Source organism: Mus musculus, chromosome 2 (assembly GCF_000001635.26).
Source record: "Mus musculus strain C57BL/6J chromosome 2, GRCm38.p6 C57BL/6J".
Classification (NCBI taxonomy): domain Eukaryota; kingdom Metazoa; phylum Chordata; class Mammalia; order Rodentia; family Muridae; genus Mus; species Mus musculus.
In genome coordinates, this window is record NC_000068.7 from 77,199,397 (window position 1) to 77,223,684 (window position 24,288).

General features: G+C 40.0%; 1 protein-coding gene and 1 long non-coding RNA gene across 8 annotated transcripts in view; both read right to left on the minus strand.

Moving 5' to 3' along the window:
* Sestd1 (SEC14 and spectrin domains 1) overlaps positions 1-24,288 on the minus strand; it is a 100,288-nt gene that overhangs the window by 19,057 nt on the left and 56,943 nt on the right. For 6 of the 7 annotated variants that reach the window (XM_030250180.1, XM_030250181.1, NM_175465.6 and 3 more), the window contains 5 exons: positions 18,693-18,806; positions 17,527-17,624; positions 15,666-15,721; positions 12,964-13,175; positions 6,810-6,932 (listed from right to left, as the gene is read on the minus strand). In XM_030250180.1, coding sequence (XP_030106040.1) covers positions 6,810-6,932; positions 12,964-13,175; positions 15,666-15,721; positions 17,527-17,624; positions 18,693-18,806 — 603 coding nt within the window. The remainder of the gene's footprint in view (positions 1-6,809; positions 6,933-12,963; positions 13,176-15,665; positions 15,722-17,526; positions 17,625-18,692; positions 18,807-24,288) is intronic. The other variant, XM_017317597.2, reaches the window with a different exon arrangement.
* Positions 201-6,803, minus strand: Gm35266. The gene is made up of 2 exons (XR_374739.1): positions 6,223-6,803; positions 201-4,994 (listed from the first exon to the last, which is right to left on the minus strand). It is a non-coding gene; the product is annotated as a predicted gene, 35266 (long non-coding RNA).

The following is a 24,288-nucleotide window of genomic DNA, read 5'->3' on the forward strand; positions in this document are numbered from 1 at the left end:
TTGTCCCCAAACCTCAGCACTGCCTCAGTGCATCTGCAGAATTTGAATGTCGCCTTCTCAGGTCCCCTATCCACAGAGGGATGCCACAAAGGCTTGGCTTTCTCTTCACATCATTTCCACCATGTAGACATCTACCAACACCAACTCCTGAATTCATGTGACTCCCTGACTCCCTTCTGAACTGTATTATTCTCTTTATCTTACTGACCTATTGTAGACATCACAAAAGCTGAGTGCCTGCTACTGTACAGCTCCCTAAACCTCAATTTCATGAATCCTGTTCTCTGACCTCCAAGAACTGATCCCAACTGTCTGCCTTTAGCATGTTAACATTACAATTCTATGGGGTCCACCAACCCATGTCAGCAGGTTTACTGCCCAGAGCTTGGCAGCCTCCTGCCCTTCCCTCTATCCTGGGTCACAGACTCACACTACTTCCATTTAGACCCATACAGGCTTCTTTCTATACATGTACCTATCACAACCTAGAACCAGGCTTCTCTGCCTACTGCAACTATACCAGCTCATGTGACTATGGTACTACAGCAATGTGCTATACAACTGTGGTCAGTAGCATAACACATAACACAATGATGTTCCACAGATTCTATAGCTTACCAACGTCACATTGCTCAGTCAATGTTTATGCAACATAAAGGAAAATACATTTTCAATGCTTGCCCCCACTCCACACTGTTGGGTAGTGAATGGCAGGATACATGCGTTTACATATCTTACTCTGTGCCTTGATCATATCAAAGACTTCAAAGTTTTATTATTTAGAAAAAAACCTATTAAGCCTTATTCTGAAATGTCATTTTCAAAGAAAAATTAGTTTTACTCTTCTTTCCTCTTTTTTCCATACATCTCTGGCACTGTGCCTGTGCTCCCCCAAAACACGCGCTTGCTCGCACTCTCCTTTCCACCGCTGCATTACATGCATCTTATCTTGTTTCCCCTCATGATCTCACACTCTGTTTCACACGCTGCACACACACTTGCCTCCCACTTACTGACCATAAGCAGGCTGAGAGAGAACATACAGTTCCTAAGATATTACTCCTTGCTTCACTGGAAGAACCAGAAGCATCTCATGAGAACCTGTGAGCAATTCTGGAGCCCTGCACCCTGTGGGCCGCCACACCCAGCGCCCTGCAGCCAGTCCACTGCTGCAGACACACAGCCCTGCACCCTATGAGCAGATGGGCCCAGCACTCTGCAGCCAGTCCACTGCTGCAGACACAAAGCCCTGCACCCTATGAGCAGCTGGGTCCAGCACTCTGCAGCCAGTCCACTGTTGCAGACACAGAGCTTTGCCTCTGCAGTTATGTTGTCTGTATCACCCACCAAAGCTTTTTCAATTGGATTACTTTCATCCGCATGTACATCAGCTGAAATATATTTAAAAGCACATTTTAGGTTTTCTATACCTTAATGTTTTAAGTTAAATCACACATACATGTATATGTGCACACACAAACTTGAACATATATACACACCTGTACACAAATGCATGTCTATAACTAACACACACACACACACACACACACACACACACACACACACACACCTTTCTTCTAGGGGTTTTCAATACTCATTTTATCTCACTTACTATTCTCTTTTGAACTTTTGAACTTTTCCTAATCAAATTTCTCCTAAGAAGTTTGCCCTAATTTTGCACTACCATTCTTCTGAAACCAACCATGCCACACCCACCAGAGACTCCAAGGCTTAGCTCCTCCACCAGCCAGGCCCCAGGCTCCACCCCATGACTCAACAGCTCATCAGTCTGCTGCCTCCCTCCTTTCGTAGTCTCTACTCTTTCATTTTTATTACCTCAAACTCCACACTAGTCTATGCTCAAAAAGTGCTTCTTACAGATTGAAAGGCATTACAGTCCTGTGCAGACTCGCCCTCAGCACTGGGCCTCTGCCTGCACCTTGTTCCCCCGTTCCCTGGCAACACCGACATCCCACCTCCATCATGTTTCTGCAGCAGCAGCTTCCAGCACAGAGTGTGAGCTTGAATTCCTCCTTCACCACATTTCAAGGCTCAGGGACTGAGTGCCATCTCCTCAGAGAGGCCTTGCCTCAATACCACACCTCTTCATTGCTCTCTACTCCCCATCGCTCCTGACTTAACTGTAAATTCTATATGGCAAGACTTTGCTACAACTCAAGAATTCAGAACAATGCACACAATTAACTCACACTGAATAAATATAAAAAATATAATAGACATTTCAGACTTGGTATTAAATTAAGTATACCTACCTGAGATGATTTTTTGCAAATGTCTGGAAATGTTTGGGTTAGCATGACTAACACACAGCAGTAATACATATGAGAAGCCACACAACAAAGATCTCTATGCCTAGACTGTCAAAACTGTTGAGGTCAAGTTACTGTTGCATTAATGGTGGTGATAAGAATTGTCTTCCTATTTTATTGGTTATGTTAGAAACATAATTAGTTTTTAAGGAATTTTACAAATAAAAAGTTATTGCGATGGCTAATGGAGAGTAGATGTCAACATCTTATTTTACACTGTGTGTCTTATGTGCTAATGTGCAGCATGGGGGCAGGTCAGAGGACAACCTTCAGGAGAAGTTTCTCTCCTTCCACCACATGAGTACCTCTGACACAGCTCAGCTCATTAGGCTTGGCAGCAGGCACCTTCTCACCAGCCCAAGAATGGCTGTTTTAATGTGAAAGGAATCTCAGAGAAAATTGATGTCATGTTCCCAAATAGACTGTGATTTCACTGCCTTATTTATAGCACTTAGAAATTTAGTTAGTATTCTGAAGAAATGTGTCTACTTCCTGAAAAAGAAGTTGCAATGATTTTAAGCAAAACAATACATTAAGGGGTTAGCCTTCTAGAAAATAATTTTTCACTGAGAACTTCAAGCTTCACTTCGCTTGGTGCTCATCAGAAGGTTTAAACTCTTTTGTGGGGCCCCAGGGTATACAAGGTATATCTCACCAAGGATGTAAATATAACACAAGAACTGCTGTGTCTCAAAAATTAATACCTTGATTAGAGATACAGATTTTATTGATTTCTATAACTGAGGTTGTCCTAAAGATACATTGGCCTGTCTAGGATGAGTCATGGAGACCGGGATAGTCTATAATATGCACTGAAGGTCAATTAAAGTGTTTATTCCTACAACAGAGGGGAGTATGGTGTATGTTCCCTTAGGTGAGCAGACTGCCTTTCATTCACCTGATCTATCCAGCTTATACATCTGTTATATGGAATAAGATTAAGTATGGTGAATTGAAAAAGCACAAGATTTGGGGCTTGAACAAAGATACAGTAGCCAATGAGTGTGAGTGTCTTTTTTGCAGTACTAAGACAGTCAGCCAATGAGTGTGCAGCCCTAAGACAGTCAGCCAATGAGCATGAGTGTCTTCTTTGCAGCACTAAGACAGTCAGTCAATGAGTGTGCAGCGCTAAGACAGTCAGCCAATGAGCATGAGTGTCTTCTTTGCAGCGCTAAGACAGTCAGTCAATGAGTGTGCAGCCCTAAGACAGTCAGCCAATGAGCATGAGTGTTTTCTTTGCAGCACAAGACAGTCAGACAATGAGCATGGGTGTCTTCTCTGCAGCACCAAGACTTAAGGTCTTAGCTGCCAGTGTTTGGACAGTGGGGTGTTGCTGGAATGTTGAACATCTACAACAGCTGTACCAAGAAAAGCATCCCAATGTAAATGAAAGAAACAGGGCCAGGTCAGGCTACCAAGGTGACTCTCACATAGGATGGATCAAGAGGAAATGTACTACTGGTTCCTATCAGATGGTACACACCAGGCCATACATGTGGCCTCTATGGCCAGGATCCTGACAGAATGCTAAACAGGCTTCACAGACCACACTCCATACGCTTACCACAGGTTTCCTGCTTCAGTTGCCTCTACCAACCTACAAAAGACTTTTATTGAACTAATTTTTAAAAAAAATTTTTTTAATGTTTTGAGTCTTCCGATTTGTAATTCTCCTGCCTTAAAGTTCTGAGATTTTAGGTATGCAACACCACACCAAGATTTAACTAAAAGATTTTAAAATTTGTTATCAGATTCTATAACCACCATCACATTCCTTACTATTTTCTCTGTTGTACTAAAAAGCTAAATGAATTTCTACACCATATCCCTTGCAAAGAGCTGCGTGTTAGTAGAAGTTTCATTCTTCTTTATACTAATCCTAAACAGCCAAACGTATTGAGTTTGTAGTTTTAATTCTCCATTATGCTTTTATGTGAAGTTTGAATTTAATGCTTGACATTGTAATTTAAGGCAAATAGTATACTAAACATTTCTAAATTCTATCTTTGTTAGCTATCAATACTAAATTTTGCCATTACTTCACAAGACCTGAGAAACACCAATAAATGCTTCCAGCTGTTGGATCTTATTTACAAAGAACAAACAAGAGTTTCAATTTTGTTATTGGGTTTTTGGTTGGTTGGTTGGTTGGTTGGTTGGTTGGTTGATTTTAAGACAGTTTCACTATGTAGTCCTGGATGGTCTAGAACTGGCTATATTGACCAGATTAGCTTCAAAGTTAGGGCAATTCTCTATAGGTGCATGCTGTACCACACTCAGTTAAGAAAGTCTTGAATAAAATACTAAATATTAGAACCTTAAATATCATAAGTTAGCACATTTATTATCAACCAACCTTTTCACAAGTCAACGGTGCAGTGCCACCTACTGGTTAAAATAGTTCAATCCTCTTTTTAAACCTTACAAGGGAGAATTTCAAATCTAATCAAAGTGCAACCCAACACAATAATAAAAGTCCACATCCACCAAGCTTTAGCTGTTTCCAACCTGTGGCTGACTCCATTTAATCCCGACTCCCACCCAGTCTTTCCACACTTCCCAATTATGCAATGAATCCCAACCAGCACACACGACTTCAGCGCAATCCGTGGGGAGCCATCAGTGTTTTCCTCCAGGACTAGGAGTGAAGACGTCAATTTGTCTCTGCAAGTCCGCAAACACCAACAGCATGAGAATTAGGGCATGACGAAGAACACGCTCTCTCTTAGGTTTATTCGTTAAATTGAGTGACTTCTCTAAGAGAAGACACAGATAGGACCACATGGAGCCCAGAGATCCACTACGATATGAGGAAAGCATGTCTGTCTGTCTGTCTGTCTGTCTGTCTGTCTGTCAGCAGTGTTTGCACCGAGGAATCTTCCTCTAGATATCCCCACCCCAGCTGGGGGTCCTTTCCAGTTTAGAAGTTCTGCAAACATTTCAGCACACAAAAGTATGCTGAAGCACACAGACTCCATAGTACACTGCTTCTTTAAAGTAATGTAAAGACAGCGTTACACAGGTATACCTTTGTGTGTAACCTGCACCTTTATCCACACTTCATGAAACATGCAATGTGTTTTTCAATCCAATGTGAACTTATACATGGTCTGTGTATAACCCATTTTCTACCTATAAGTGTTTTTCTTGTTTTTTTTTTAAATAACAAAACACAAATGTCTTCAGATTCTCACATCACAAACCCTCACTTGCATAATTAAGTTCTCTTCAGATAAAGTCAGGAATGCTCTATGCCACATACTGATTTTAAGAACTAAATAAGCAAACAAATTATATAATCCAGTTATACTGTAATAATGCATTCCAGAATAATCCATACAGCTCCTACAAACCAAATCACTACCAAAAATTAAATCAAAATTAGAGACAAACTAGTTAGTACTATAACATGTAAAAAAAAAAAAACAAAAACCAAAAAACAAAAACCAAGAGAATTAAACAGATTATAACCTCAGGAACAGGGCTTATAAGTTAAATATAAATTATCCACAACAACTTCATTTAACCATAAAAGAGAGATCCATGCTGGAAACTGTGAAATGCATTAAAACATATATGCTTTCAACTATAGGACTTCATTTTTAAGTTTCTTGTGAGTCCAACATTATTATTACTGACAAGTTTTTGAAGATATTCTAAGAATATGCAAATTAAGTCTACTTAAAATCAACGTAAATGTCATGGCTTGAGAAAACTGAGTGTCTTCCTCCCAAACTGAACGTGACTTCCACGCTGAAGCCAGGCTGACTGCCCCACAGCAGAACCCAGACAATACTGAACTCCTCCACTTGCCAAGTTTTACGTTTTAAATTCTTTTTAGTCCTTATTCTCTACAACCAGCTTAGGGATTCATTTATTGCCTGACGTATACCTGATCTCCTGTGTTTAACGATGGCGGTGGTGTGGCTCTTAGTGTATAATCCCACTGCATATTCCCAGGAGAGCAGCAAGAGCAGCAAAGGCCCTCTCTCTGAGGACCACAGAAATGCCACTTGAAAAAGGAAAGGGACCAGGGGAAATGGGATGGGGTGGGGGTGGTAACAACTGTGGGTTTGAAAGGGGAAGTGAATATGATCATTTGATATACAACTATAAAAATTTCACAATTGAAACCCATTATTCTATATGATTAATACTTGCTGAAACAACAACAATTAAACCCAGAAGTTTCCATCTCAGGAACTATTGGCAAAGGTTCTGTATTTTTAAGTCGCCGTTTCCCTGACACTGTAAATGTCATCCAAATTGTGCTTCTTTAACCAAGTAATGGAACTGTATGGGAATCAGGCCCAAACTGGCACTGATAATAGTTCAGCCATCAAGGTCACTTTCAGACCTCTAAGCACTCAACATAAGCACTCCATACCCTACACCAACACTGGAAGCAACCCAGCACACAGCACTCAGTCCCACCCAGCTACTAGTGCTGCCACGGCCAAGGGAAAGCTCCTCACTCACGCTGTGTTGGCTCTCGATCTCCTCATGCTTCTGTTGCAGGGCCTGGGAGGCCCTGATCGAGTCACCAATGCCCCACTGTGCTCTCAGTTGCTCAGATCCAGGCCCTTCAAGCCAGTTCACAACCTACAAATGAAAAGGTAAGATGAGAATAACCAAAAGCTTTAAGATTTTCATTCTCATTAGCTTCCCGTCCCCAAATTCCTGAATTCTCCGAATGTTTATAACTTAAATCATTTAAGTTCTATTTAAATATCTATTAAATATTTAAAAAATCACATGTAGTAAACGTCTCATCTGGAATCACATATTTACACTGGGGTATCACTACCAGAAACCTGAACTTGGAAAAATGGACACTGTAGCTAGCACTTAGCTTTCAGCTATCTGACTATCTGCCAGGCTGAGGGAAAAATAACAAGTAAAAAACCAACAAGAGAGAACACTGAGCTGCTTCTACTAAAGAGGGTTAAATTCTGCTTAGGTTAAGAGACCCAGAACTACAGGATTTAGGGTTGGGAAGGACGTCAGGAATGATATTGGTCAAAGGTTTTAACTAACACCTCAGAAAACTGAGTCTCAGCAACTAGGTAACTTGTTCAAGGTAACAACATACTATTGAAAACCAGGACCAAAGGGAGGATTCAGCGGGATGTTCTTTCCAAAGCCCTAAAAACAGTTAAGTAACAAAGTGAAAATACTACTGAACAAACTACAGAATAAGACTACTTTAATATGTTCTAGGTGTCTTCCTAGGATAAACTAGACATCTAGACTTCTGAGGAGAAGCCCCACAAACTCTGCTCAAGTGACTATTAGGGGAATCTATAGTTTACCAGGATGGTGGGACCCAGTCCTCATCTGCAGTGTCACAGAGGCAGGTGTGAACCATCTGGGGTAGATGAGTCACTCTAGCATCACAGGTTCATGCTCCCTCATGACTCACGGAACTGAAAGATGCCCCACTTTGTATTCCACCAGATAGTAACAGTTCAGACCTGGCTCTGGGTGAATTTTAGTAGAAGCAACATTACCAAGTAATGCTGGTGCTGCTCAGGGGGAACAGAGTAATGATCAGACTCATGCAGGAGGTTCTGCGAACTCTTCCTGAACACTCTCTGTTAAGGAATTCTAATAAAGCCGAGCAGGAACAATATCACCAAGCGTCACCTGTTACTAAGTTACAACAGAGAATCTGAGAGTAGATGTACATTGGCTTAAACCTATATTTGGGACAGTTCTCACAAAGTGGGCACAGATATTCCCATCTCTTGCTGGGATGGCCGCATAGTGAAGAGCAATCTGTCTCTTACAGTGCACTTCTGCTAACACAGGGCTGACACACACTCAGTTTTAAATGATTATGCATTCTTTTTATAATTATATAAACATACAATATAAGGAAACCCTGTGCCTTTCCTTCTGTTAATTTTCAAAGCAGCTTTTCTGTATCATCCTAGATGTATTTGCTTCAGCCAGCTCCTAAGATCCAAGTGATTTCTATCCTGTGATTTTTCACTAAGCACTAAACTACAATACTGTAGTGATTTTCCATGTGCAAACTATGATGTTTAATAAGTTTACAAACCTCGTTTTAAGCAGGCCACCCTTTGCCTGTTTCTCTCTAACTGTCCAATCAATCAACCCATTCATCATAAGATGCACAGCTATTGCATCGACGTTCAAGACTCTACCTCCTTGGAAGTACATCCATTGGACCTTTCTTGCCCAATGATGAAAATGCTAATGATTAATGCATACATTATACTTCAGTCCTGTAAAATACTTGCTTCTATCCAAAATCACCCATAATAAGTTTTAACTGTATTTTCCAATAACCTTTGCAAGGTACATAAACTATTGTTATGGAAATACTCCTGCCAGCTAGAAAAGAAATCTCTCCATACAGTTATTAGCAGTACTGAATGCATTGCAAATGTCTGTTTATTACACATATGGGGTCTTCTGTGATTTCTCCTTCTCTTTTTATCTCATATTGTACTGCCTTAATATACAAACTTCTGCTTTAAGAATTAATACTATCACACATAGCTCAAAAATAAAAGAGTATTACTGCTGAGCAACTAGAGTAACTGTGTGGAGCGTCCTTACTTTTGGCTGAACTCTGGTCAAGTTCATCACGACTGGCAAGAACTCTTCAGAATAAACAGGGTCTGTCTGCTCCTCAACACCTTTGATCTCTCATCTGAGCGTCTCTATGGGAGCAGGGCTCTGGGGACTGTTTTACTTCACTGGACAGGGTCACTTTTACAGAGGAGTCATGAGCAGGTGCCGGTTGGAATTCCGGCTCTGTCCCACAAATACTTTGAAGAGAGTGTACAGAGCTGCTTTCAGGACATGCCAGTCGGTGTACATAAGACACTCATTACTGTTCCATATTTTAGTGTTAGATACAATAGTTAAGACAGACACTTTCTTAAGAAATGTACAAGCCTCTTGGAAAAATACAGATGAGAGACAAACCTTAATAAAGCCTGAGAGGGCAGAAGGAGCTTGATGCAGAGAGGGTGGGGAAGCACAGAGGCCAAGACTTACAAACTCTACCATGACGAGTCTTACAGTGACTAGCACAGCCCGACAGTAGCGCCATGCGCCATATTTAAGGTGAAGGCAGAACTCAGACTCACACTGGGCACTGCTTGCTGACTGATTAATTAAATATGAATGAATGTATGAATGTCAACTTGTCCTCATGGGCTCCTATGCTGTCCACTTCTCTTCAAACTCTTGCCCTTTTACCTTCTAACACAGAAGAAAGCCCAATCACCAGGCCCCCCCCCCCCCCGCCCTGACCTGAGATTCCTGGCCTGTAAACTGTACAAAGCAAACCTCTGTCCACATCAGTAGTCTGTCTGCGGCAGTAGTTCAGTGACATAAAAGTGAGTTAAAGTACAGACACCTAAACATGAACTTCATCCAAAGGACAGACATCTCACCGACACAGAGAAGGCAATCATACGAGATGTATGTATGAGTACACACAGCTTTAATACGCACAGAAACCTTCTTTCTTAAGTATGGAACACCATAGTGTAAATGCGGTAACTGTATGACTATTTCTAATAAAATTATTCAAATTGAGGTCAATGCCTAGTAAACAAGTCTATTTAAATGCATCAATGATGGGAGCTTGCCAAGTGGTGTTATAAGAATTTCATTCACATTTACTCAGTCAAATGTGAATCTTAACTTACTTTAAAAACAGTTTTATATATAATCTATAACCTTATGACTCCTCAAACAGTTATCGATACACTTAAATGCAAAGTATTACCTTGGAGATGTATCCTTAAAACCTGTGAGAACAAATACTTGCACAGGCCAGGAACTGCCTCCACAACTGTTTCACATCTGGACGGCATGGGTGTATCAGGACGCTTAGTGGTCAACCCCAGCAGGAGGGCAGCCAAGCATCTGACTGCAGGAAGGGCCTGGGTACTGGGCACTGGGCACAGAGCCTCCAGCTGTGCACTTAGCTACTGCCAGTGCATCTTACTCTGCACCTATGGCCTCTCTTTAGAATGGAGAAAAGGTGTAGGCTCTAAAAATAATACCTGCAGGGTTGGCAGAAAAGCTGCGCATTACATAGCAGGGGCGAGCACAGCCTCTTCAGTGAGATGGTGATGTTGCTTACCTAACTCCTAACTTCACAGAAACAGCATGGGGAATATCTGCATTCCTCATTACCTCTGACACTGTCCATCCAAACTGTGTTTGAAAATTACCATGCGACTACTTAGCACTCAGCTTATCAGAGCCGTCCACATCCACTGCTCGTGTGTCACGTTCTCAGACATGCTAGCTTAGGTGAGTGGCAAGTCAGGGTTCAATGATTTAACATAAGCAGACATGCAGCTTTCTAATTAGCTTCATGTAAATTGATTTGCCCAAATATGCAAGATGCTCTGGTGCACGCCACGTCACTCTCATGCTACTGTAGGTACATTTAAAATAACCCACTGGCAAGGGAACGCCATCTTTCCTTAGTTTCTGTGGGACTGCTGCATGCTGACCACTGGTACACCAGCATGTTTGCAGCTCCATAAAGAAAACAGCCAGGTGTGGCCATACACGCCTGCAAGGTCTGTATTCAAGAAGCTGAGGCACGAGTCAGGAGAATGAGAAGCTCAAGGCCTGCCTGCACTACAGAGTGAGACCTCGCCTTTAAAAGAAATTAAAAATCAACAAAAAATCCCTGAGCTGTAGTGAAATTTATGTTTTTAACAATGATGCTAACTATCATAATCATTATAAATATGACCACCACCACCACCACCACTACCCTTCTCTAATCTCTTAACTGGGCATTCAAAAATACGTTTGTCGCCGGGCGTGGTGGTGCACACCTTTAATCCCAGCACTCGGGAGGCAGACTCAGGACGATTTCTGAGTTCGAGGCCAGCCTGGTCTACAAAGTGAGTTCCAGGACAGCCAGGGCTGTACAGAGAAGCCCTGTCTCGAAAAACGAAAACAAACAAACAAACAAACAAACAAAAATGCTTTTGTCAACATATTAACTTCTTTGATCTTTTCTATTCAGCAAAACACACACGGTGATCAATCTATGTCTATAACCACAACTTGTTACCTATCAGGCATAAGGATCTTATAAAACTATCCTTTTAAAGCTTCATTTAAAAGTCTTAGTAAACAGGTGTGTTATTGCTGTTGTTGCTGTAATTGTTCTGTTTGTGGAGGACGAAACAAGGGCATAGAACAGTCTTCCAAGGCCACGCTGCTCAGAAGAAAGGCCAGATCCAGACAGCCTGGGTTCAGAATCTGAGCCTTGTCCCAACCACTGTGCCATGACAGCTCTGTGCCGTCAAAGATAAAGTCTGTATACTCAATACAAACTGCCTTTAACATACTAACAAGTACCTACAAATAGTCACAACTAAACATATGCTCAGACATCTTTGATTTATGTGTGATTAATGTAAGAAGGTGCTCTATAGAATTCAGTGCAATCCAAGACTCCAAATCTACTCCCTTATTATGCTATTCTCTTACCACCCCAAAAATGCCAGCCTCCTGCAAACCTTCTGTGTGGTAAAATCTGCCATGTTTCTAGAAAATGGAGTCAACTGCTACTTCCTCCCACCAGGCCTTGCCGACTCTGGCAATCACAGAAACAATCGGACGAGAAACGCCCAAAGCACTGTGGTTCTATCCTTGTGATAGTTAACGCTTTTTCTCCTTACCTCTATCAGCAAACAAAACTGAATCTACTTTTATAACCTGTATACAATTTAGCACCATGCCTAAATATCTACCAAGAGAACCAATGACTCAAGATTTTTAAAGAACACTTCAGTATTTCAAGCTGCTTATACTTGTTTTTAGAGGTTTCATTTTTAGTTATGTGTACATGTGTGTCTGGGGATGAGTGTATACATATAAGCACAGGTACTATGGATGACAGAAAAGCATATAGCACCAGATCCCCTGGAGCTGGAGTGACAGGTAACTGGGAGCCCTTGAAGTGGGTACTGGGAACTGAACTCAAGTCTTCTGCAAGAACAGTATACTCTCTTACTGCTAAGCCATTTCTCTAGCTGAGCCAGCTTGTATCTTCAAATAAAAATTATTTAAAGGTTTATTTTAATTGTTCAGTAGATAAAAATCTACCATAATCTAATGAACAGAAATGTCTCATATTTGTTTTTGGATATTTCAGTCATATTCTGTATGAAAGTCAACTCTAAAAGCAACTAAAAATTCGTAAGTATATTTGTTTTTACTAATAGTATAAATGGGTACATTTAATATTGGAATTGCCTACATCACATGTATCATCTTTATATGCTAGAATAAAATACTTTACAATGATAGTAAACAGTTTACGAAGTTTTAGAAATTAAGAATAACTCAAACAACCATGTTCAAATGTTATGAATTAAATGAATATAGAAAGCATTTATGTTTTAAAGTAGCTGCTTTTGAAGTCTTTGTTAGTGAGTTAAATAATCAATTCCACCATAGCAGAAATAATTTCACTTTAGTGTAGACACTCCCTATGAAGATAGGAATCCAGTTTGAAATCTCCTAAGTTCTCTACGTGACACACAGAGGACTTAATACAGTCAGTCACACGTCACTGACAGGGAAGTCGGACTCTGTCAGCCCCGACACCCACCTGCATCACCTTCTGCTGGATCTCCTCCAGCTGTGTGCGCTTACTGCGCTGCCTGCAGACTTCCTGGTAGCGCGTGTACTGCTCCCGGAGTGAGTCCAGCAACTTCATAACCTGCGGCTGTGCCAGCAGCTCGTCATCCATAGGAGACCACGAGACCCCTCCGTCGGAGCCATTAAATCGACGCTGCTGTAATTCAGATAACAACTCATGCCCTTTACAAACGAAAGATACTTGTAATTAATGCCCACAAAAAGTACAGTCCCTACAGGTTCATCTGCTAGATCCTAGTCCTGATTTTAAAAACTACCCTTCTGACTTCTCATACGGAATGAAATGCAAGTAGAAACTTCATATATCACCTTGAGTAGGAAAACTGCTTTTGTGCAAACACATGACAGCAGAAGTCATTCAATATAAACTAGAAGGCACATAGAAACAGATGCCAATCATGTAAATATAAACACCCTATATGCCACAGTAAACGTAGAACATATACACTGATAAATACTTATCAGATTCTTGGTGGACTATTACTTAAGATATGGTGTCAATATATTGTCTTTGTGAAGCAAAATTACACTCTAGAGGTTTCATCACTAACTCAACAGGCATGTTGGAGGCTTTCAGCTCCTCACTCTCAAGCCCGACACTTACAAGCTGACAGTGAGGCAAGTGAACCATCAGGGTAGCTGGAGGGAAGCTTTCTGAGCAGTACAGAATCACACTGAAGTCATCTCCACGGGGTGCCTGTAACCTACCGACTGACTAGTGAACGGGCCACGCTGATGGGAGAATGACACATAGCAAGCTCACTCAGGAATCTACTCACACATGAGAAGCTGATACAGAAGAGGACATACCAAAGCTATAGGCACATTGACAACTTTAAAAATGAACAGACTGTTTGCCCAGAATAAAACTATTCCTATTGTTACACAGGCATCAAAAATACACAGATATAAATTTTCTTCTTCTCTTTATTTTGGAAGTATCCTAAACTTAAATACCTTTTAAAGATTAGAAAGAGAAAGGTGGTTTTTTTTTTGTAGCTTTTAAATATAATCAATTTCTAAAACACAATCTAGTTGTTCTAAATCTCCATTATATACTTTTAGTACCTACTTTAAGTGTTGATAGCATATAAAATAAAACTTAGTGCATATATTTAAATATTTAAAATGTTCTTAATCGATGGCTTAAAATAAGATGCTTTTGAAATGCTAAATAATGCATGAAATTAAGTTTTCATATAAAATAGTACTTTTACTGAGCAACTCCTGTAATGTCTAAGCATGGAACTGATGGGTAATAAGTATTCCTTTGCTCTCTGAGGAACTAAGATCTAAATCACACTCAAAACTGACAAACAGCTGAAGAAATACATCAAACTACTCGGATTTAAAAACGTAATTCCTGGCATTTTTTAATTGGAAATACATTTGTTTTAAAATCTGTGCAAATACTTAAAACACGTCACAATCTTTGCATGAACTCCATATATGTGTGTGTTTATCATTAATATAAGAACACACCCATTTTTTCATTATTCTGACAATTGATAGATATCTTAGCATTTTCCTTGTGGGTACTGTTTAGACCAGAGAACATTCAGGGCAATCCTTTCAGAGAACAACCTGATGCCTCCCTGCCTGGGTTCGGGTTCTGACTGTAGACCTTACTGGCCACTGTCTATGCATCCATAACTGCCCACGAAGGAAGGAACTAGAGCCTCGTGCTTGCTAGCAATGTGGGCAGCTCCTGAGCCACAGCCCAAGCCCTTCTTTACATGCTTGATTTTGAGAGATCTCTGCAAGTTTCTCAAACTTTTATTTAATTCATTCTGTGGATCAGGCAGGCCTTGAACCTATTACCTTCCTGACTCTCCATTCTAGGCACTGGAATTCATCAGCTTGTGCCACTAGGCCCAGCTTAACCGTTTAAGCCTCAACTTCATTCCTTTAAAAACAATGTAACAAGACCAACCTCAGGGACTGTGCTGAGGAATAGAGTTCTTAGTTTGTGCCTGGAACCCAGAAAGATTGTTAAGTGTGAGCTATTAATCTTTTCAGATCAGAAATAAAGCTACAGTATTTCATTAAAAGAATTCCAATTCATTCTCCTAGAATTGTTGGCTGTCTACTACAGTCCCGGGGTAGGGCACACACAGCTTGAAGCTTGGGGCATCAGAGTGCAGGGCCAGCACCGAGGACTCGGCGATCTGCACAGAGGATTACCACTGCTGCCACTGGCGCCTCTGTGCTCCGACCTGCTTTGAGCTGTGGTGATAAATTTTCTTAATTGATTCTGAGCAACTTATTTACTTAGGTTATATTTTTATCTCTAAGCCTTGACTTCTTCAAGTATAAAAGAAAGACAATAATACTAATTATCTCAAATGCTGTTGAGGGAATACAGCACATAGCAAGTATTCAATAATCACCATAACAACCCAATGAGATAGAATAATGCACTTTGTGAAATTCATTTTATAAAACAGGAAATAGATCCAAAATTTTAGGAGGAAATAATTTATCATTATTAATTTTAAATATTATATTAACACCATTAGGTTAATCCCATATAGTTTGAAGAACTGCCCTTTAAACTCCTACTACATTAACAAATTACATGTTGAGTAAATCTGTTAAAGAGACTAAGACTTTGCTTACTAGATTATTATCGTCACTAGTAAATAATGTTACCTGTCTGAAGAACCGTCTCAGGATCAACGGATGGAAGAAAGTTTAAATCCACAGACCTGGAAGACATCAAACGAATCATTTTTAAATGCTATAATATTCCTATACCCCTATTTCTAAATTGTTTTATACTTAATACATTTATTCCAGAAAGATCTGATGCTAAATTCCACCAGACCATTAAAGAGCCAAATGCCAATATCCCTCAAACTGTTCCCTAACATAGGAAATCATTACGACCAACTCAGCTGATGAAGCTAAAACCAGAAAGAAACAGAGCAAAAAGAACAATTTCCCTGAATGAAAATAAATGTGCAAAATTTTTTATATAATATTTGCAAACCAAATTCAACAACACATTAAGAGGATTACATACTATTGCCAAGTTGGGTTGGCTTCATAGCAAATGTAAGAATGGTTCACCATATATAATTAAGTAAATGTACTACAGCACACAGAGACTTCAGCACAGAAACCTCAACAGACACAAGGAGACAAGGGTTTTCATTCTCTTCATTCTTATTCAACACTATCTGAATTCTTAGCTAGTGCAGTGACAGAAGAGATACAAACAGAAGAGGAAAAGTCAAATTGCCCCTTAGTGAAAATGACACGACCATGATTATTAAACTAAAACACCCTACAGAGCCAACCAGAAAACTCTTAGGCCTGCATTGCATGTTGACTTTTGTCTCCTGACCCTTTGGAGTAGCATGCAGACGTTACTAACATGCACCCTATGCACATGCATGTGTGATGTCCTAACAATGCGCTCCACTTCTTTCACACTGTGGTCCTGTTTCTCGGGTAGTTGAATTTCTGCCTTTATGTTCTTAAATACATAAGAAAGAGAAAATTCAAGAAAAATTGAGGAGCTACCAAATCATAGCCAAAGATCATGCTGCTATCCAAACTAAATCCTGTAACTTGTTAATTTATCCTTGTCTTTAACTCTAGGGTAACCTAGATGCTCCCCGAAGGCTAATACAATGAAGATTGATAAAAATTTGCAAGGGATGGGATTCTATGCCTCAATATGAAAGAAACTAAACAATAACGTTTGTGTGGAAAGAGACTGGTCAACACAAGAATTTATTAATACTTCTTGTAGACACACAAGTCAACATTTCCCAAAGTCTTTCTGAAAACATTAAAAACACATTTTACTAGAGAAGGAGAACCAAGTCCTGACCTATTGTCTTATAAGAATGTGGGGATACAATTAAACTGGCTTCTTTGATGCTGTGCTTCCTCAGAGACCTCAACCCAGGTTGACAGCCATCAGCAGGGATAGAAATACTGCATTAAACTCTGACCATGGATTCATTTCCTATGGGAACTCTCTTCAAATGCCTGTCTTTCCTGAGAAATAAAAGTGTAAAATATAAATATATATATATATATATATGTGTGTGTATATATATATATATATATATATATATATATATATATATGAATGAGTTGAGTGATGAAACACCAAACTCGTTACCTTAAACTCACAAATGTCACACTGCAAAAGAAGCGGACTGTATGCTATATATTTTGGTACTAATGGATTTAAAGCCATTTTAAGAATTTTAATTCAAGCTGCAGATGTTCTCAGGAAAGACAAAACTAAGAATAGAAAATGGCTTCATTTTCAAAGCATGTTCTTACAACAGAATGCTTTCCAGTTCGAGGAAAAAAAAATACAGCCACACTCATCAAAAAGTAGCTTTGTAAAGCCAGCTCAAGTGGAAGGAACATTGCATGTGTAAGGCAAATGCTTATCAGTGTGTGTGGCAGGCAGTTCTGAGCAGAGACTTGCTCACTTCGGTCCCTTTAACCTGAGCCAGCAGCAGGCATTCTTCACAGGACTGCCTACCTTTCTTTCTCCTGCTCATTCCCCTTATCACTTCCATTGTTAATCAGAGCAAGTTCATCTAGCAATGATGTAGACTCCTTTGTAAACTTCTCAAAGACCTGCAACAGGAGATTGTAGGGACAGACAGTGAAACATCTCAAAAAGCAATACATAACAAAGACATCAGTTAACAGCAACTGCATTAGTCAGCATGATTTCTTTTTCCTTCCTGAAACATCTGTACCAATAACAAATTTTATAACTATACAAACATTACTGAGACCAGCAGTAGCCACCAATTCTAGTTAGAGACATTTCGTCAACTTACGAGGTCTCCAGTCCGTTTACAGACAGTGTATTGTATAAAGATGCATTGCTTATAATTTTAACATGATTCCCTAAGTATGTCTGAGAAGGGATTTGGGCTCACTTGAACACAGACAATAAAGTAGACATACAGTTGTCCAAGAGACATGTCACTGTTTAAATACAGGGCAGGAATGGCTACTCATTCAGGAATAACCAAAGTTCTCTAAAGTTTGTTAGTACACAATCTCTAAAAGCCCCATTAGAGACCATTCTCTCCACAGTTCATTAAAAAATAATGCTATGTGACACAGAGAAGTGCACCTCAGAAGTCTGGACAAGCAGAAGGTTTTGGAAAGGACAGACTTAGTCTGTCATGCTGTGCCCCAGCTGAAAATTCACATGATGGTGAGCTATCTTCTGAAATAGTCATGTCACTGAGGTCACCTCTCAAGACATTATGCTCCTGTCACCTGACTCTAAGCCCCATCCACATAACAGTCAACACAGAATACTGCTGTGCCTGCTGGGCTGCTAGAAGTGTTTCAGGTCCATATTCATTTTGTCTTGCTCACAATTGCAGAAGATAATACTATTATTATTACCATTTTATAGATATGAAAACTAAGACATGAAGAAATTGAGTTCAACAGTGAAGGCCACACACGGATTTCTAGCATCAGGACTCTAGTCAAGTGACTCCAACTAGTGAGTGTGGGTTCCAAACCCTACACGACTAAGCAAACACAATGTTTTTATAAAACATTGGTTTTTATATAAAAACAATCTACATCTTAGTTGATTATAATGAGGATGTCGTTCAAACATTTTATCTACACGTAAAAACACTTGATTATCTTGTTTTATACTAATATACCAACCAGCCTCTTATTCAGCCAGTCCATGTGGTCATAGGTGAGACTCCCACCAAAGTCTTCTGTCAACTGGCATGGCTCTATGTAACGCGTCAACTTATTGGCGGACACTAAAATAACCTACAGAGCAAAAGGTAAGAAATACTGAGTAAATTATTAAAGTCTCTGAAGGGAAATGAGGAGATAAGATCATGTAAACCTGATTCAAAATGATAGCAAATGAGCATTTGTTTAGTTAATGCAACAGCATCTAAAATCAATTCAATACGTCATGGTTATCTGCTTTAAAAAAATCTATCAAAATATTCTGACAATACCAACATTTTAAAAAGTACTAGCGGCTCAGAAAAACCATTTTTAATACTTTATCAATATTAAAAAATCCTTTAGTAATGAAAACTATTTTCTTAATAAAATCATAAGAAATTGTTGTATCAATTTAAAATTAGCTGGTTGTACTAAGATAATAATTACATATTTTCTAGGCAAATAGGCAAACTCTGTAGAATATATACTCCCAGGATCTAGATTGTTGCATCTAAACACTGCTTCTTAATGAAAGAAACCAGGCTGGTCAGGGTGCAGATGAAGTAAGTATGCATAAGAATACCACCATCTCACCTAGATTACCATAAACTGTCAGAGATCGCTATGGTAGCACCAAAGGGACCTGAAAAGATCTTTGCTGACTAAAGATGTCAGTAAGAATAAGTATGGACCCATACATTGAATGGTTTAAGTCTGTGAATTTAAAAGATAATAGTCTTTAGGCTATGCCAAGGGACAAAGTCTGTATGCTGAAGACCAGCAACCGAGGAAGTTAAACACAGACAGCACATTTCATAAGAGGGACCAATGGCATAAGACAGCGCAAGTCACTTGCTATGCAAACACTCCAGCAAGGACACTGAGAAAGAACAGTAGAACCAAATCTCCATTCCCCAAATTTTGATGAACTAAGATCAAGACATTGAATGGCACAGCTATTAATGAAAGGATGATGGATGGATAGTCAGTGACTGAGTCTAATTATCAAGGAACACATCTCCAGGTGAGCAGCCTTGGGAAAAGAATCAAATCTGAACACCTATGGAAATCCAAGTGTGGACTTGTGGAAATAAAGACTGAAGACTGTGAAAGTGGGTTAAATATAGTACAGGATGCTCACCACAATGTGTTCACAATGCTACACAGTGAAAGCTGGATCTGTCCAAGAATGACAACAATGGGGGGAAGGGAGGAAAGGGAAGAAGGAGAAGAAGAAACCGAAGGTTAAAAGGCTCCACTTAATGGGAAAGACCACACTCCCACAAGCATTGCATATTCATTTCTAAGAAGCACACACAATTTAACAACCTTTCTGTGCATGCACCAGTCTTCAAAGAAAACCCTGGCAGATGAAAACAAAAACCTAACTAAATAGATAAAACAAGTTTACAAGAAACACAGAACACAGCTCACAACACTTCCAAAAGAGTAAAAGTTAATTTGTTCTGAGATGTGCTTGAGCTATGCATGAGCACAGCCCTGAAGCACAAATGCAGGCTGTCCCATGTGCTCCTAGGTAACTAACTCCGAAGCAGTTACTCAAACTTCACAGTCACAGAACAAGAAAGCGATCAACTTAAAGTCTTTTTCAATCAAACCTAGCTGATGATGTTCTTAGCTTTCAGGTTGATGGAAGGTAGTGGCCTGCTGTTAATACAGTCTGAAGATTTTTATCTGTAGTTGAAATGATAGATCAGATACCGAGGTGAGCTATTCAGGGGACTAAAGATAACCCAAAGTAATTTGGCTCTAAATCTATAACATTCCAACTGTCCCCAAAGTTCTAATAAACTTCGGTAAAACCTGAAAAGACTGTATGTCAGCAGGGGTGCTCTTGACAATGGAACATAAAGAAAGTTTCCTTTGGGATATCACCACTGATTAAAAAGGTAAGAATCAGATGGAATTAGACAAGAACACAAATGTGGATAAATATACTTTTATTATTACAAGCATTTATAAATCAAAAGAGATTGAACATTCTGATTATTGACACCTCAGTTTGAGGATGAGATTAATGCCAGTTCTAGTCTTGTCAATATCCAGATGCTGTCCCCTGACATCAGCATCTGTCGGTTGACAGTGAGGTGCTGCTGAGGGACAGAAGGAACTTGCAAACACTGAGCTCAAGGATGCATGCAGATTTCAGACAGGATGGATGCTCTGAGAAACACCGAGGCTAGCAGCAAAAGTAATATTCGGTGGACAAGAAAAAGCACTTGGAAGTGAACAGGAGATAGGTGACCAGAAGAAGAAATCCACATAGACAGGAAAGAAAATGTGAAATGTGGAACAGTTGTCAGGATCAGTAGGTGTTCAGCTAACTGACACCGTGGAAAGCTGATAATGAAACTGTTATATCACACATAATTCTACAAAGTAAAGCACTTAGCCATGCTTGTAAGAACATTGGTATTAAAGCAAAATTACATTTTAAAGTAAGTAGAATATCTACAAAACGTTTACAGAATATTTACAAAAGCCCAAATTATCTGAAATGATACTAAGGAAAATAACTTTAAATTAAATCAGAATCAATGTTGAAATTTGATTCTACCTCTCAGCTGGAAGCACCCCTTAGTAGCTGGGCTCAACCTCGCCTCTAAAGTTGAGTGTGTTTAGTGGCCAAATATCCAGCATCTGAAATAAATCCCCACTCTTTAAGACATCAGGCTTTTAATAAGCACTTATTTACTAGGTAAATATCAAAACTGATCTTCTCCAGTGTCTAGGAGAAATATACTGATACAAGGAGCTTCATTCATTAAACACTTCCATTTTAAGGCAAACATCTATGGCATCAGACCAAAGCTGTCTTTTCCTTTATCCTCAAAGATGTTTAGTAACGGTTCATTTGTGTAGCGAGCACACACCTATGCCTAAGCAGATGTGACAGGCTTTCATAAAGGCACTGCTCTGTCCCTGTTCTGTCCTCACTGAGTCTGAACAGCTGGCACTGGCTCACTTTGTACTCTCTCAGAGCAATGTTTGCTGCTGGTTCCTGGCTATGCTCTCTCTGTGGTGCCAACTGCAGAACTCAGGCTTTCTTGGCTCAGCTTCTTGGGATGTGGTTTTCCACCCAAACTGTCAGGAGAATACTCTTTGTACTAGCTAGAGCCATTTTCCTTTAATTGGCTAGCTCACAGCTCTCCACTAAGTCCATGGATAGTCAGGCCTACCAGTGACAAAGCTGCAAAAACAAGTGGGGAAAAACAATCTGGTTTCTACTTAGTATATAGAAAGCTAGAAAGAACCCTGCTCCAGTCAAAGTAACTACAGAGGTATCTGAAGCCTGTGTTCACTGCAAAAATAATGAAACAGAGCAAAGAGCCAATTCAGCTCTTGGCTAGTTAACAACATTTTCCCTACCTACTAAAACCAAAGAAAATATAAGATGGGTTATTATGCAGGCACAAATGCTATTTATCTTGATTTTTTTATTGTCTTACACGAAATATCAAGTATTCAATTAGAAATATAACACAAAAGCAAACAAGAAACTCCACAGTCAGGACTCAAGCAAGCAATGTAAAGAGAGTAAGAGAAGCAGCGCCTGAGTTGTCAGGTAGCTGGGAACTCTGTAGGCAGCTGTGATGCAGAGGCAGAGAGGTCGTGGGCAGGGACAGATGAGAGTTCACCAGAGACAAAAACCAAACTCATCATTTAGGGCCTCAGGAGGCTGGATACCTCCTTGGATACCACTGCAAGTAAGGAAACCTGAAGATACTTGAGATCTCCACGTACAGTGTCACTGCATTTGCAAATACAGCACACAGAAAGCTCCTGCATACTTTAGACCAACTAGATTACTTATGATACCTAATAAAATACAAACAGTGGATAAATAGTTGTTCAACTGTATTGTTTAGGAAATCGTGGCACAAAGGCTGTATTCAGTACAGAAATGTGTATGTGTCTGTGTGTGTATCCATCCATCTGTCTGTCCCTGTGTACATGCCAGTATACGTGGAGGCCAGAGGACAAACTTGGTTATCATTCCTCAGGATTTGGTGCCGTCCACCTCTTTTGTTTTGTTTTGTTTTGTTTTCTCGTATTGGTACTTGCATCCAGCTCGCAAAGCAGCCTAAGAGGCTGACTAGCCAGCCCCGGGGAGCTGCATGTTTCCATCTCTCAGGACTAGGATTGCTACATCCACTCCAGTAGTGACAAGCGCAACAGGCCCCGAAAACCTGGGTGCTGTCCCGAGGCAAAAAGTTCATGGAAACTTAGTCTCCTGGAATCGTGGCATCCTGTATAAAGAATGCTCCAATGTCCTTGCTTTAGTTGGTAAACGGATCTGTGTGCTTTCCTATAATATTGCTTTATTACAAGTGCTCCTAAGGATAGATATTTTGACATATAGCTAAGTTAGATTCTAGGCAGTCCTTGATCTGACCTTGGGCATGGATAAGTCACTGCCCTACACAGAAATTTACCATTATCTAGGAAGAAGGAAGTTTGTGACCTAAAGAGGAACCAGAGTAGATACTTTGAACTATAGATAGCTGAGTTACACCCACATACAAGAATTTACAATTGTCTCTGGGGAAGGTAAACTATACAATAGACTAGAGTAGGAACTGTGGCAAGGGCACGAAGCCCTTGCCCCTGGCTTCTAAGATTAAGTGGACCTTAGGTGGAGCGTTTTTGATCCCAGTTGCTAACATTGAATTTTATCCCAGTTGGTTCCTGCCAGTTCTTTCGTGTTTGCATTCCTCTGTTTTGTGTAAGAACCTAGTAACCTCTTTGTACCTTGCCAGTGTGTCACCCAACTTCCCTATTTTCTTCTGTATAAAAAGTTTGATGCTCGATTTGACAAATTGCATTCAGATCCACACTCCCTTGTGTCAGGTCTGTCTGTCAATTCCCACCGACTCCTTGCCCACCTGCACCAGAGACTCGTTCCACGCAGACAAGGGACCCAGAGGGTCTGCAGCATAGGATGACAATTACGATCCACCATGCCTAGCTTGTCTACTTGGGTTCTGTGACTGAACTCAGGACCGTATGCTTGCACAGAAGGCTCTTTAGCGTGTCCTGGTCCCGAAAGTAACTCTTTCCAATATTTTCACGTTATTTGACTCCATGGATGTGAATACTTGGCTGGAGGGCTGGGTATACAAAGTTCGAATAGAGACGCTACACAGCAAAACCATGGTAACAGACGAGGAAACTTTCCGGTGCCTTTATCAATAAACTCATTAAGACCAGAAAGCAGAGAGCCTGATATGGATTAAAACTGAAGATTCCAAAGGAGAAAACACCCAAACTGGGCTCAGAACACAGCTCAGTAACACAGCACTTGTCTACCATTCACAAGACCCTAAATGCAAAACCCAGAATTAAAAATAATGAACAAAAAAGGGAATATTGATGTTAAAAATAAAACGGAAGGCCAAACAAGCAAAGTAAGAAGTTTTCAATTCATCTAACATGGACACTGTTAATATCCCAGAAATATATAAAGCAGAGGATACAGAGATATTTTAAACCAAAGTCAGAGAATTTTCAAAATTAATGGCAGACACAGTCCAGAGTTACAAGAACTATATAT